Here is a 15,909-nt window from a genome sequence, read left to right on the forward strand (position 1 = left end):
CCATGTACTGTTGTTAAGTAAGGGTTAGGTGTTATTTTAAAATCAACTACATCAAAATTAGAATTCAGCCAAAAAAAACTAAACTTTATGTTAATCTTTTGGATTTGTTTGCTCTGGGCTTTATCAAGCTGGTTTCCCTCCCTTAGCCTAGTGCAGGAAACAGTAGGGAGCTAAAAAAGGTTGGCACGTTATTACTTTGTTGGCAGGTGATAATGGAACTGAGGATGTGAAGCAGGTACTTCCCATCACTGTTCGGAAGCCCTGTTACCATAATTGAATGTGCTTCTTAATTATTTATAAAATCTAGGCATGCAGGACAAATAATTCAGATACGGAAACTGTAAACTTTAGGATGATGGATAAGATACAATGACAACAAAATTTTGTACATTAATGATTTCACCATCTCCCAATAGTTTCCAAAATCCAACAGCATTAACTTATCTAGGCTTAAAACAAGAATATCCATAACAATTCATTAACTTTCACTTCACCACACTTACAATTTACTGTTAGTTGCATTTTAACCACCTAATTTAGATAAAAGTCTGTGTAAAGCAAGATACAATTCAATAGGTTATGACCAATTACAATTTACATGAATTTTTAAAACATACTTGACCTTCCTGAAATCATCCGAAAATTTAAATCAAAATGGGTGAAGACAATCCCAAGATCTAAGCGAGAATGAACTGCTAAAAGATACAAAGGTAGAAGAAAATGCAATTTATCCACATATTTTGATGCCTTATGTGGGAGCGTTTCCTTCTCTTCTTACCTGCCTGAAATTTCGTATCCGTTTCATTATATTCTGCACCACGCTTTACATTGATATAGTTGTGATCAGATCCGATCTGATTATTCGAGTTTTCTGTTTCTTCGGGAATAACAGTCAGATAATTTGGAGGTTCGTCGTCACAAAGATCCTCATTGCAATATATGTTGGCCTTTACAACAGTTACACCTTTTGAATCTATTCCATTGTATGAAAATGAGATGTCTTCTCCCAAGTCTTCATCTTGCAAACTATGAGGATCAAACTGGAGTCTTTGAATTGCACCTTCATCATGATGCAATCCCATTTCAGCAGCTAGATATTCTGAAGGTTCCAATCCTTCAGCAGTTGCTGCTTCTAAATCACGACCTGTGTATTGTTTGCCCAAAGAATCATCACCACCAGCATTTAAAACTGAATCCATTTTCATCTGATCCTCTTGCTCTGCTTTTGTTGAGGAGTTTGAAACCCCAGAGTTTGATGTTTGATTAGGTGCACCTTGACGAAGATTTAGAAATGTATTGGAAATGGAGCTCCCAGCTTGTTGGACCGATACGGACATCTGAGACATCCAATCAGAGAAGGACAGAGAGAACGGACCCTTCTTCGGAATTTCTTCAGAAGCCATGACTAATGGATGCACGATGCTTGATCACCAAATGGTCGAGATGTTTTAATTTGTCAACATGCCACAGTTACTTTGTTGTGAGCTACAGAATGAGGATCATAATCAATTAAAATCTGTCACTCCCAAGAAGCAGCCACTACTCCTACAAAGTGGGGAAAGACCAGACTAAAAGAGAAATAGGAAAAGCCAACCCACAACAATTAAGAACCACAACCAAGAAAAAAAAGTTACTTAAGGTCCATCAAAAGAAAAATCAATATTAATTTAAAAGGGTTATTCTATATCAGTCACATAATTTTCTAAGAAGAAAATAACAGGATACTCTGGAAAGTTGACTCAAATAGGAATCCCATAGCACTGATTCCAACACACGGCTTAACACAAGAATTAAAACACAGGCTCCAGATCTTAACACAACCACTAAACACTGGAGGGGGGAGAGATATTGAGCAGAAGTGAAATTCACCCCCGCCCTGAGGGGTGTAATACATTAGTCTGTTATCCTGCTTGCTCTGCTATCCAAGGAACAGACAACAAAAGGATGTGGCAGAGCAATTTTAAATCAACAAAACAACCCTACAACCCTTTTTCCCACCATTTATGGTCATGCCTTCAGTTGCCTTGACTCCACTTCAGAATTCCCTTCATAAAACCTTCACCCTGTTAACCTCCTGACCTCCATGAGAACCCTTCGCAAAACACAACACCTTGTCAAAGCATATGGCTACCTCTGATAATAGTCTCTATGAAGTGCCTTGGGACATTTTTCTATGTTAAAGATTCAATATAAATCCAAGTTTCTGTATTTGAAATTGGAGAACGGTAAGTTCCAAAAACAACCCTGACTTTTAAATTCTCTACAGAGAGATTTTCTGTAGAGAAGACAATCATTTATTTAATTTGCCCCCAACAACTCCGTCTTTACTTTTTTGCCCTTGCTCCTGCTTTTCTGCAGGTGTTGACTTCCTGGTTACAGTTCTATAAGTGGTCGTACCTCTCCAGTACTGAAAATTGGAGGTCTTGCGGAGTGGTGGTAGATCAGAGGCCTCGGAAGAAGTTGTTGTTGGGGCTGGGGAGGGAGGGGGGGGGGGGGGGGGGGGGGAAAGAGAGCCCAATTGTCTTAGGCAGATACCTGAATCCAGGAGGTAGGTGAGAAGACACTTACCTCCTGATCCACCAACTGCTCACCTCAATGAAGCTGTCGAGTTACCTGACACTCAGGAAACGCAGCCAGTCAACAACAACTACAGTTTAAAAACTGCATAACAATGAGGCTCACAGTCTCATTATCATAGTTAAAATTTCAATGCACCTCCTTGGATAGGGTTGGTCACCCACCCATTTCTTGAGGCTTTATCCCCCTCCCATACCCTCCCCTCACCACCCGACCTAAACCCACCCGCTTTTTTCGTATGTAAAAATTCAACCCATCATGTTTTGTTCCCATATACACACTTAATGCATAAAATTCCATATATGAACTAGAAAAATACATCATTTTAACTTTCTAAAATCCTTGCATTTTATGATCACCTTTCATGTACAGAAAGTGATACAAAGAAGACATTTTCTGTACAAAACTTTTTCTTTCTTTTGGGCCTCCTTATCTCGAGAGACAATGGATACGCGCCTGGAGGTGGTCAGTGGTTTGTGAAGCAGCGCCTGGAGTGGCTGTAAAGGCCAATTCTGGAGTGACAGGCTCTTCCACAGGTGCTGCAGAGAAATTTGTTTGTCGGGGCTGTTGCACAGTTGGCTCTCCCCTTGCGCCTCTGTCTTTTTTCCTGCCAACTACTAAGTCTCTTCGACTCGCCACAATTTAGCCCTGTCTTTATGGCTGCCCGCCAGCTCTGTACAAAACTACATCTAATCTATCAGCATTGATGGATTCAGCAGCCTAGATCCTGGTGCCAGATTCTCACCTGCTGCCCTCACCTCTACCAATTCCATTCCCCAGTCAAGAGAGAAGTCAGACCACTTTTTATCAGGCCTCTGTTAATTCAGCTGTAGACGATATCACAAAGATACACATAAAGGCAAACTTGGGTAACTGGCTCTCTGATTTTCCCTACCTCCCACTCACTGGAGAGGTGACTGCCATACCTTGCCACTCCTTTTGATGGCAGTGCCAAGATCAGAAGTCCACATGGAGAACAGCAATAATAAACCTGACCACTGCAGGACACAATTGTGTCAGCATGGTGTCACTGTACTATCCATTCCAGCCGCAACATTCAATTTGCTGCAATGATTTGATAGCACAGGCTATGGCAAACAACTTAAATACTATTACATAATAATTACAGCACAGAAAGAGGCCATTCAGCTGAAGTGGTCCATCTCAATATGCTGAACACAAGTCTCCTCCCACCTTCTTCAACTTACTCTATCAAGATATCCTAATATTCATTTCTCCCTCATGTGTTTATCTAGTATCCCCATAAATGCATCTATGACCAGCAACTCAACCACTCCTTGTGGTCGTGAGTTCCACATTCTAACCATTCTCTGGGTAAAGAGCTTCCTCCTCCATTCCCTATTGAATTTAGTGAATTTATGGTCTCTATTTCTGGTCTCCCCAACCAAGTGGAAACATCTTCTCTACGTCTATCCTCTATATAATCTCAAAGGCCTTCATCATGGTACTCTTCAGTCTCTTCTTTGAGAGAAGAGCCCCAGATTGCTCAATCTCTTTTGATAGTTATAACCTCTCCGTTCTTGTGTCATTCTAGTAAATTCTTTTCACACCCTCTCCAGTGCCTTTATATCTTTTTTAGAATATGGAGACCAGAACTGTTCTGGAGTACTCCAAGTGTGTTCTAAGGTTCTATACAGGTTCAACATAACTTCTCTGCTTTTCACTTCCTGCCCTCTATAAATGACCTCAATAGCTTTGTTTGCTTCTTTATGGCTTTACTTTTACTTGGCTACTTTTAGTGATTTGAGATTCTGTATCCCCATATCTTTCTGTTCCTTTTTCCCATTTTTTCCCATTAAAACGTACCACCTCATTTTTATCTATATTGAAGTTCATTTTCCAATTACATGCCCATTCCGCAAGTTTATTGATGTCTTCCTGTATTTTGTCTCAGTCCTCCTCTGTATTAATTATACCCCCAATTTGGTGTTGTCTGCAAATTTTGCAAATGTACTTCCGATTTGAGAGTTCAAATTCTTCATGTAAATAGTGAAGAACAGTGGTCCCAGGAACGATCCTTGTGGAATGCCACTTCCCATCTTTTGCCAGTCTGAGTAACTACCTTTAACCCCGGCTCCCTGTTTTCTGCTTTGTAGCCAGCTTTCTACCTATCCCCTGACTCCACATTCTGACTTTAGTCTATCATGCAGTACCTTATCAAATGCCTTTTCAAAATCCAATTATGTCTACTGCATGTCACTAATCTACCCTTTCTGTTACTTCTTCAAAGAATTCAATAAGGTTGTTCAAACATGACCTTCCCTTTTGAAATCCATGCTTTTTTTTCAGTTTCTAGCTGCTTTGCTAATATATCTTTGAGTAATGAATCCATTATGTTTCCTACCAATGACGATAAACCAGTTGATCTATAGTTCTGTGGACTTGTTCCATCTCCCTTTTTAAATATAGGAATTACATTATCTGTCCACCAGTCCTCTAGCAAATGTCATAGCGTCTTTGCTATCACTTGCTTAACTTATTTTAGTATGCGCAGATTTGAATAAAAGTGTTGCCTGGACAACATGCAGTGCTCTCAGTATCTTCAAGGTACTGGTATTATTTGGTTTCTGTGTTGTAGTTACAGAAAATATGTTGCAAGCATCAAAAGGAAGTTCAGTTGTCTAGGGTCAAAGAGGAAACCTCTTCGAGAAATTTGCTGGAGCTCTACGCGGATATAACACGCAGAGTTGATAAAGGGGAACCGGTAGACACAGTATATTTGGATTTCCAGAAGGCATTCGATAAGGTGCCACATAAAAGATTATTGCACAAGACAGGGCTAGCATGGATTGAGGATTGGTTAACTCACAGAAGACAGAGAGTCTGGATTAATGGGTCTTTTTTAGGTTGGAAAGACAAAACTAGTGGATCCACAAGGATCAGTCCTAAGGCCTCAATTATTTACTATCTATATTAATGACATGGAGGAGGGGGGCAGAATGTAATGTATCCAAATTTGCTGATACAAAAATAGGTGGGAGGGCATGTTGTGATGAGGACATAAGGAATCTGCAAGGGGATATAGATAGGTTGAGTGAGTGGACAAAAACTTGGCAGATGGAGTTTAATGTAGGAAAGTTTAAACTCTAACCCCCTAGCAATAAAGGCCAAAATTCCATTTGCCTTCTTAATTACTTGCTGCCCCTGCATGCTAACTTTTTGTGTTTCATGCACAAGAACACCCAGATCCCTCTGTGCTGCACTTTTTTGGAGTCTCTCTCTATTTAAATAATAGTTTGCCTTTTGATTCTTCCTACCAAAATGCATGACTGCACACTTTTTTTCTATTCATTCATGGGATGTGGGTGTCGCCGGCCAGGCGAGCTGCCTTCTTCAACCTCTGCAGTCCATGTGAGGTAGGTACCCCACAGTGCTGTTTGGAAGGGAGTTCCAGGATTTTGACCCAGTGACAATGAAGGAACGGCGATATAGTTCCACACACCATCTTGACTTGGAACTATATCGCAGTTCCTCCACTGTCGCTGGGTCAAAATCCTGGAACTCCCTTCCTAACAGCACTGTGGGTGTACCTACCCCACATGGACTGCAGCAGTTCAAGAAAGCAGCTCACCACCACCTTCTCAAGGGCAATTAGGGATGGGCAATAAATGCTGGCCTGGCCAGTGACGGCCACATCCCATGAATGAATTTTTTAAAAAGTGTGAAGTCATGCACTTTGGTAGGAAGAATCAAAAGGCAGACTATTATTTAATGGAGAGAGACTCCAAAAAAAGTGCAGCACAGAGGGATCTAGGTATTCGTGTGCACGAAACACAAAAAGTTAGCATGCAGGGGCAGCAAGTAATTAAGGAGGCAAATGGAATTTTGTCCTTTATTGCTAGGGGGTTGGAGTTTTAAAATAGGGAAGTCTTGTTACAACTGTACAGGGCGTTAGTAAGGCCACACCTGGAGTACTGTGTACAGTTTTGGTCCCCGTATTTGAGAAAGGATATACTGGCATTGGAGGCAGTTCAAAAGAGATTCACTAGGCTGATTCCTGGGATGAAGGGGTTGACTTATCAAGAAAGGTTAAACAGGTTAGGCCTTTATTCATTAGAGTTTAGAAGAATGAGGGGTGATCTTACTGAAACGTACAAGATTCTGAAGGGGCTCGACAGGGTAGATGTTGAGAAGATGTTTCCACTAGTGGGGGAATCTCAAACTAGGAGACATAGTTACAGAATAAGGGGACACTCATGTAAAACTGAGATGCGGAGGATTTTCTTCTCTCAGAGGGTAGTGAATGTCTGGAATTCTGTACCCCAGAGAGTTGTGGAGGCTAGATCACTGAAAATATTTAAAGAGGAGGTAGATAGATGTTTGAAATATCGGGGAGTTGAGGGCTATGAGGAGCTGGCACGAAAGAGGAGTTGACATCTGGGGCAGATCAGCCATGATCTTACTGAATGGCGGTGCAGGCTTGAGGGGCCGAATGGCCTACTCCTATTTCTTATGTTATGTTCCTTGTTGCTGAAAACAGAAAAGGAATGAAATAACCACTTAGCCTTGTGCAACCAGTGGAAAGAAATTGATTTTTGTGGAATCACATTGCACCTGGGAGGAGGGAGCAGGAATATTAATGGAACTGCAGAACTACATCGGTATCCTGCGATTGGGAACTATTTGTGGGCTAACTACTCCAGTCATACAAGGGAAAAAATGGGCATCCCAGTTCCCTGGGATCCCGTGGAATAAAATGCAAATCTCACAAAACAGACAGCTCCATTTCAGGGAAAGCTAGAAAAACACGAGGGAGAAAGGAATAGAAGGTTATGCTGATAGGGTTCAATGAAGAGGGGTAGGAGGAGGTTTGTTGTGAGTATAAATACTGACCTGGGCCAGTTCAGCTAAATGGCCTGATCTGTGGTGTACATTATATGTAATTCTATGTATCTGAGTGAATTACAAAGAACCATCAGCATATTTACTTCTATCCACTTCAACTGCTGTTGACCAAAGCCTCTTATATGAGCTTAAGTACCATCAATTGGAAGAAATGTTTAGTATTTGCAATGTTCATCCACACCTACCCTCCAATTCTCAGAGCCACAACAGTGAAGAAAAGCAAGAAGTGCATTTGCCCTCTAGGCTATGTTACTTGGACTAAGAACTCAAAGGCATTTGCCAAATTATAGGCACAAACCTAGTGAAAGGGGCTGTGAAAATACTGAATCTGGGTACTGCTGGATCAGCATAGCTTCTGCTTGTTTTTTTTTAAATGCATAGCCATCGGACTATCTACATGTAAAGATATGGGGATAGACTTACCTGCAGTTATCATCCAACAGTTTTAAGTCTCATATTACTCATTTGCTTACAAATCCTACGACAGAACAGAACCTAAAATAGTTTGTGTTTCTGCTCTCCAGAGTGAAGCACAACTTTTAGTGTTATGATATTAAAATTTCAGTTAATTCGATGGCAAAAGCAGGGGTGGGCAATATCACAAAAATGTTAATGTCATTTAAATTAATTACTGGCATGGTGAGAATCACAAATGTTCATTGGGAGGAACAGCCTGACATGGTAGAAAAAGGTTATGAGATCCTTAGTTTCCCAGTTGCAAGAGTTGAAGTGGTGGCAGGGGTATTTAAACAAGGCTAAAGAAAGTACAGAAAATCCAATGTGCATGGCAATACCTTCAGGCAACTGTTTGTTGCTAGGAAGATTGGAGAACAGGTAGTACACCAGCGCAGAGAACAGACCAGTGCAGTCAGAGCAGGAACGAAAGCATACCAACAAATATTTCAAGAGCATTTATTCAGAAGAGATTGAAAAAAGTGTAAGCAGTTTTGTTATTTTTTTCATTTCTTCCTTCTTCTACGATTGTCTGTTTACAACTTAAACACCGATCAAGGTGCTTCATTTCAACCATTTAATAAAATGTCAAATTCTGCGTGCTGCATCGTGAGTGAATTTGTGGGATTCAAATATAGAAAATAATTATTTAAAATAAAAAGTCAAAAATGAAATTCAGGTGCTAGTGTATTGTTCCTAAAACAGAAACTATAATGTGCCCCATTTTGTGTACCAATGGTACAGTCCTGAGTCATCTAAGCAGGAGTGCCCTAAGCTGATCTATTCTATAATCTTAGTCACCATGACAGTGCAAACACTTCAATAGCCTCAGAGTGTTTTTATGCTGTTGATAGAGTGCCAGGCAAGCAGTGTTCATGCACACACCCATAGTTTGTGCTTTCTTTGGCATTGTGTGCCAGTTTGTATTGGGTCTATTGGAGGCTGAGCAGGAAACAAGCCAGCATTTTCCATGCATCTGACAGCAGCTTTCAGAACTCATTAAGCCCTGAACAACTTTGAAAATGATCGTTCCTCCCCCACCTGCTGATGGTGCATGATGTGCCAGCTGCTAACAACCATTGGAGCTGATGGCCTGGGAAGAAGGAAACATTCAACCAGGGTTTCCATTTCTGATTGTTCCTACTGCAAAGTGCGTGTGTAAGGGCAGGATCTGGCTCTGCTATGATGTCCCCACAGTCTACTGACACTCATCCTTTGGGTTTTTAATATCAAACCATTGACTTTTTAAATCAAAAAAGTGATGCTGAAGTTCGATATTAGTGAGGCCATAGCAGGAGTACTGAAAACAGCTCTAGGTATCCCATTATAGGAAGGATATTGGAGCCATGGACAAATACAGTGAAGATTCATGAGAATGATCTCAGGACTGAAGTTTGCTCTAGCCATAATCCCCAAAGGACCATAGGCATCACTCCCCATTTGAGAGAGACAGTTGGTGATATATAGCTTGAGGGTCACCACTCCTCAAGGGTGGGGCAAGGTGAGGAGGCAGGCCTCCGTGAACTACCAAATGAAAAGTATAGTCATGAAGAAAGACTCAACAATTTGGACATTTCTCATTGAAATGGAGGAGACAAGGGAGAATCTAAAACAGGATTTTAAAATCAAGAAATGGTTTGAGAGGGAAAATACTGCAAGATTGTTTCCACTGGCTGGTGAATGAGTAACAGGGATCATCACTAGAACAGAGGGGCAATTTAGAAGAATTTTTTTTTTTAAAACAGCAATCAGAACAAGGAATACTTCCCCACAAATAACTATTGAGGCAGAGGCTATAAAATCCTTTACAAGGGAATCAGTTAAGTATCTGAAAAGGAAAAATATAAAGGGGAAAGGGTTCAGACAGCTTCAGGTGAGCAGCTAGCATTGGGACATCGGCACAATAGGCCGAATGGTCTCCTCCTGGCTGTGATTGCTATCATTCTTTTACGACACTAGGCTTACACAAGAAAGTAGCCAAATATGTTGGGTACTGGAGATCTGCCAGCAACCATGGAAACATAACGATGAGTATGAGTCACCGTCTCCAGAAAGGGAAGGGCAGCAAAAGAAAAGAGAACTAAAGAATTTTTAAAAATCAAGCAATTATAAAATAGGGTGGGGCCTGTTTCAGGTGTAATTTGTACACAAGACTCCCTGGTATATTTCCTGTCTGATTAAATCCTCAGATTATGGATGTAACTACTGTGATATGCCAGCTTGATTGGGTTTACAACAGTGCAAATCTCAAGGCCATGTGACAACTTTAAAACAACATTTGAACTTGGCAGTGGTTGTGATGGTGAATTAGTATGATTACCCTGCCCTGGCACCACTTCATAATAGCACAGAAATATTCAAGTGCAATTTTACTGCATCACTAAATTAGCATTATTATTCTGTTACTGATGTTATTTTGCACTGGTGCTGCAGGCATAAACTTAGAGGGATGTTCAAGGGCTTGTCACAGTGCAAACTACTAAAATGACAAAGAAAATCATGTCATTAACAATTAAATTAGACAATAAAAATTATCTGTATTTCATATCTGCTGACCTGTGGCTACGCACATTTGTCATGACTGAATATAAATACAGATCAATGAATGTTGCTTAAAATAAAATATTGCAGCAGTTAAATGTTAATTTTTGCATGCAATTTGTGGGGCCATAGCCTAAAACAAATCAATGACAGATTTCTAATCAAAATGAATTGCTTATTTTAAATTCCTTCATAGCAGTACACGAAGTGCAGTTCAGATATGTAACGGTTCTTCCACTTGAGAGGCTCATTATGACTGAATGTTCCAGTCCCTCATTACCTTTTCAGACTTCCTTTACTAGTGCCTATGTGGCTAGAAAGCACTTGTCAGTGATATTAGTGGACAAACATTCAACATCTTCATACAATATCCCCGTGTCTTATACCTTGACAAGTATCTTAACAGAGACATTACCCATTTATTTTAAACATCTTGGTTAAAATAGTGAATTGGGAATCCTTAAATGTTCATCTGTTGATATCATCAAGGATAATTTCGAACCCATAGATAGAAGAGGATATTATGGCTTGGCATTAGTCCTTATAAAAGTTTAATCATCAAGACCCATTTTTAAATGTCAAACCATTCACTTTTTTTTTACAAATATTTACTAACTTTAACACCTGCTTTGCTTAGTTTTTTGACAGCTCAGTTTCAGTAACAATGCCAGCATTAAGGGAACTGGGCTTGAGGCATTTGTGAGTCTGATGGTTTAAGGGATTATGTCCTCTAAGAGGTTAGTGTGCAAAATTAAAGCACATGGGATTGGGGTTAATATACTGGCGTGGATTGAGAATTGGTTGACAGACAGAAAACAGAGAGTAGGAATAAACGGGTTTTTTTCCAGGTGGCAGGCAGTGACTAGTGGGGTACCGCAGGGATCAGTAATTGGGCCCCAGGTATTCACAATATATATTAATGACTTGGGTGAAGGAACTAAATGTAATATTTCCAAGTTTGCAGACGACACAAAGTTGGGGTGGGGGGGGTGGGGTGAATGTGATTTGTGAGGAGGATGCAAAGAGACTCCAATGTGATTTGGACAAGTTGGTTGAGTGGGCAAACGCATGGCATTTGCAGTATAACGTGGATAAATGTGAGGTTATCCACTTTGGTTGTAAAAACAGAAAGGCAGATTATCTGAATGGTTATAGTTTGGGAAAGAGGGAGGTGCAACGAGAGCTGGGTGTCCTTGTACACCAGTCGCTGAAAGCAAGCATTCAGGTGCAGCAAGCAATTAGGAAGGTGAATGGTATGTTGGCCTTCATTGCAAGAGGATTTGAGTACAGGAGCAAGGATGTCTTACTGCAGTTATACAGGGCCTTGGTGAGACCACATCTGTAGTATTGTGTGCAGTTTTGGTCTCTTTATCTGAGGAAGAATGTTCTTGCCATGGAGGGAGTGCAAAGAAGATTTACTAGGCTGATTCCTGGGATGGCAGGATTGGCGTTTCAGGAGAGATTGGGTCGACTAGGCCTATATTCACTAGAGTTTAGAAGAATGAGAGGGGATCTCAAAGAAACTTATAAAATTCTAACAGGATTAGACAGGCTAGATGCAGGGAGGATGTTCCCAATGGCTGGGGAGTCCAGAACCAGGGGTCACAATCTCAGGATACAGGGTATGCCATTTAGAACCGAGATGAGGAGGAATTTCTTCACTCAGAGGGTGGTGAACCTATGGAATTCTCTACCGCAGAAGGCAGTAGAGGCCAAGTCATTAAATATATTCAAGAAGGAGATAGATATATTTCTGAATGCCAAAGGGATCAAGGGATGTGGGGAGAAAGCGGGAATAGGGTACTGAATTAGACAATCAGCCATGATCTTTTTTGAATGGCGGAGCAGGCCCGAAGGGCCGAATGGCCTACTCCTGCTTCTATTTTCTATGTTTCTATGCGTTGAAATGGACAAATGCTGAAGTGATCTGGGTTACTAACTAATATTATGTCATCACCTTCAGTCATTTCCCCTGGTTAAACTTAAACAGATGCATAAATAAGGAAAAAGACACCAAGATTAATTTGAATTATTTTTCCTGATTTTTAAATAATGTACCAGTATAAAATTCATTGTTCAAACATATCCTAATAGGAGGCCCCACAAACATTCATCATCACATATTGATGAATATACAAGACACTCACCAAGTCCCCTGTGTATTCCAGCTTTTTCTCGTACCCGCTTCTTTCTTCGCTGCAGTTCAAGACATGGGAGTCCACCAATTTTTTCAAAGCACAATTTTTTGTTGATGAAGAGGAATAGAACTGCCAACAAGACAACAAAGACTCCAACTGCTGACAAGAACCCAATGGCCTCTGGTGTGACTACAGAGAGAACAAAAGTAAAACGAATTATTGGAGAATCCATTTATTTGCCTCTTTTTTTGCTTTCTCTCCTCATCTGTTTCTTTCCTCCAACCCTCTATGCAATGGGCCGTTCTCTAAATAGAGAAGCAGGTCACCTGCTGCTAGCCCTTTGCTGTCTCTTCAGCCAGCTGGTTGGAGTACCCAATGGTGTTGCATTTGAAGATCTTTAAGATAATATTTTATTTTCCGGACCTTATTTGCGGCGAGATTGGCTTGGGATGATTGCTGTATTATAAATAAATCATATTGTAGTACTTTTTTTTAATAAATATATTCTTTTTCTTCCTCCTCTCCCTAAAGGTGCCAGTGCTTACTGAGAAACAGTTCCATTCACATTGGAAACTTCACCAAGATGGTCAATCCTCACAGTGAGAGTTGGCAAGCTATTTAACCATGGAGAACATCATAGCTCAGGCTAATCTTGTAGTCAGGTGACATTCAGTTGTAGCAGGAGTTGCCTCATGCAGGTGTTACTATGAGAGAGACAGCTGGGGAGTGCAGCAATGGCATTATCAGTGGATGTGGAGGAGAGGTAGAGGCTGAGAGTCAACAGCGTACATATGGAAGGTCATCCTGTGCTTCTGGAAGAGGTTACTTGAAGAGGCAGGCTACAGAATGACTGGTCACATTTCGTTGCATCGTAACAGTGACTACATTTCAAAAGTACATAACTGGCTGTAAAGCACTCTGGGACATCCTGGGATCCTTAAAGGAGTTATATAAATAGAAATTCATTCTTGATAATGTCCTCTTGTTCCACTACTGTTTAATAAATTTGCTTGGCAGTTAAAGCCCAACATAAGGTTTAGCGTAGTGTTCTTCTGCTGCCTTTTGAAGACAAGTGGAACCCCATGCAAACAAGGGATAGAACCGGTGACTTAAAGTCTTTAAAAAATGGCAATTTTCCATTCATTACTTTGAGCGTGCTGTGAAATGTACAAAGCTATCAAGACAAATGAGAACAAACTTAGGAATGGAGGGAGCTAGACCCGCCCCACACAAAAATAATCTCAAACATGATCACCAAAAACAGTGAGCAAAAAGAAACCAAAAAATCTAACAGTCAACCTTCACTTGGTGCCTCATCTGAATTACACCAAGACTGAAATTGTAAAAAGGAGGCGGTGGCGTAGTGGCAATGTCATTCGACTAGTAATCCAGAGCCCTGGCCAATGCTCTAGGGACATGAGTTCGAATCCCATCACAGCGGATGGTGAAATTTGAACTCAATTAATAAACCTGGAATTAAAAGCTAGTCTAATGGTGGCCACGAAACCAGTACCAATTGTTGTAAAGACCCATCACTAATGTCCTTTAGGGAAGGAAATCTGCCATCCTTACCTGGTCTGGCCTACATGTGACTCAAAACCCACACCAATGTATTTGACTCCTTAAAAAAGTGCTCTCTGAAATGGCCTAGCAAGCCACTCAGTTCAAGGGCAATTAGGGATGGGCAATAAATGCTGACCTAGCCAGTGATGCCCACATCCCATAAATGAATTTTTTAAAAGTTAAAAGGGAGTCTAAAAGAGGAAAAGGGGAGGAGCCTTGTGGCTGGAGCAGGTGCTGAGAATCGTGCAGGAAGCGAATCTGTCCTGGGAAACAGTGAGGAACAGCACAACATGGAAGAGAGTGGGTTCCAAGGTTTCTGCTGCTAGACTGGAGTTTCTGGTGGAAAGGAGGAGAGATGTCCTGTTACAGGGGGGAGGAGGCATTCCACTGTGAACAGATAGCCGTGGAGGTCAATGCCAGGAGCTCAGCCCCAAGGACCTGGATGCTGTGCCACAAGACCAAGTTCAACGACCTCACACTAGTGGTCAAGGTCAGCGAAAACATCTTCAAATGTCACATCCTACCAAATACACTACCCAAGCCTCAAATCATCACACCCCCATTACTAACCTACCAGGATGCATACTTAACATTCATATACTTCACCGCACCCTCACACATTTAGCACTGCTACAATCCTCACATCCACATCTCACAGCTGGCATACACTGCCACCTTTTCAATCATGAGAGCCACATTATCCAAACACATTGCACCATAATCACTGACACACTTCCCTCTCTCTTGCAGGACAAGATGGCGCACAACCCGAGGCAGCAGGACTAAGCGCAGGGGACAGGTGTGCCTGCATGTCCTAACCTCCATGGAGGAAACGATGCTGGCCATTATTGGAATGACCACAACTGAGAGCGTGGTAAGCAGCAAGGCAGAAACCATTAAAGATGATCGTATCATCATTCCCAATCCTCCTCACATCCCACTCCCTCCTCATTCCACACTCTCTTCTGATTTACACCCTGTAGATGGTGTAAACATGCACGTCTGACTTTCAACCCCTTCCCTCACCATTGCCTTTAACCTGCTATACCATCTTTAATAATAGCTTCTAACATTTTCCCGAAGACAGATGTTAAGCTAACTGGCCTGTAGTATCCTGCATTCTGTATCCCTCCCCTTTTGAACAAAAGCAGTTACATTCACTATTTTCCAATCTAATGGAACCTTCCCCAAATACAGAATTTTGGAAAATTAAAACTAATGCATTACCTATCTCACTAGCCACTTCTCTTAACACCCTAGGATGAAATCCATCAGGACCCGGGGACTAGTCAGCCCGCAGCTCCAATAATTTGTTTAGTATCACTTCCCTGGTGATTATAATTTTCTTGAGTTCCTTTATTTTTATTCATTCATGGGATGTGGGCATCACTGGCCAGGCCAACATTTAATGCCCATCCCGTAATGCCCTTGAGAAGGTGGTGGTGAGCTGCCTTCTTAAACCGCTGCAGTCCATGTAGGGTAGGTACACCAACAGTGCTATTAGGAAGGGAGTTCTAGGATTTTGACCCAACGATAGTGAAGGAATGGCAATATGGTTCCAAGTCAGGATAGTGTGTGACTTGGAGTGGAACTTGCAGGTGGTGATGTTCCCTTGCATTTCCTACCCTTGTCCTTCTAGTTGGTAGAGGTTGCGGGTGTGGAAGGTGCTGTCGAAAGGAGCCTTGGTGCATTGCTGCAGTGCATCTTGTAGATGGTGCACACTGCTGCCACTGTGCGTCGGTGGTGGAGGAAGTGAATGTTTGTGAATGGG

The 15,909-nt window shown here is 41.4% G+C and overlaps 1 protein-coding gene across 3 annotated transcripts in view; it reads right to left on the reverse strand.

Annotated features, from left to right (window-relative positions):
• Positions 1 to 12,654, reverse strand: part of LOC137373663 (synaptotagmin-16-like) — a 74,024-nt gene extending 61,370 nt beyond the window's left edge. For 2 of the 3 annotated variants that reach the window (XM_068038776.1, XM_068038778.1), the window contains exons 1-2: positions 12,585 to 12,636; positions 779 to 1,485 (exon numbers count right to left, since the gene is read on the reverse strand). In XM_068038776.1, coding sequence (XP_067894877.1) covers positions 779 to 1,403 — 625 coding nt within the window. In that variant the 5' untranslated portion in view covers positions 1,404 to 1,485; positions 12,585 to 12,636. Of the gene's footprint in view, positions 1 to 778; positions 1,486 to 12,584 lie in introns of all 3 variants that reach the window. The other variant, XM_068038777.1, reaches the window with a different exon arrangement.
• Positions 12,655 to 15,909: the final 3,255 nt, after the last annotated feature.

This window comes from Heterodontus francisci, chromosome 9 (genome assembly GCF_036365525.1).
Source record: "Heterodontus francisci isolate sHetFra1 chromosome 9, sHetFra1.hap1, whole genome shotgun sequence".
NCBI classification, from domain to species: Eukaryota; Metazoa; Chordata; class Chondrichthyes; order Heterodontiformes; family Heterodontidae; genus Heterodontus; species Heterodontus francisci.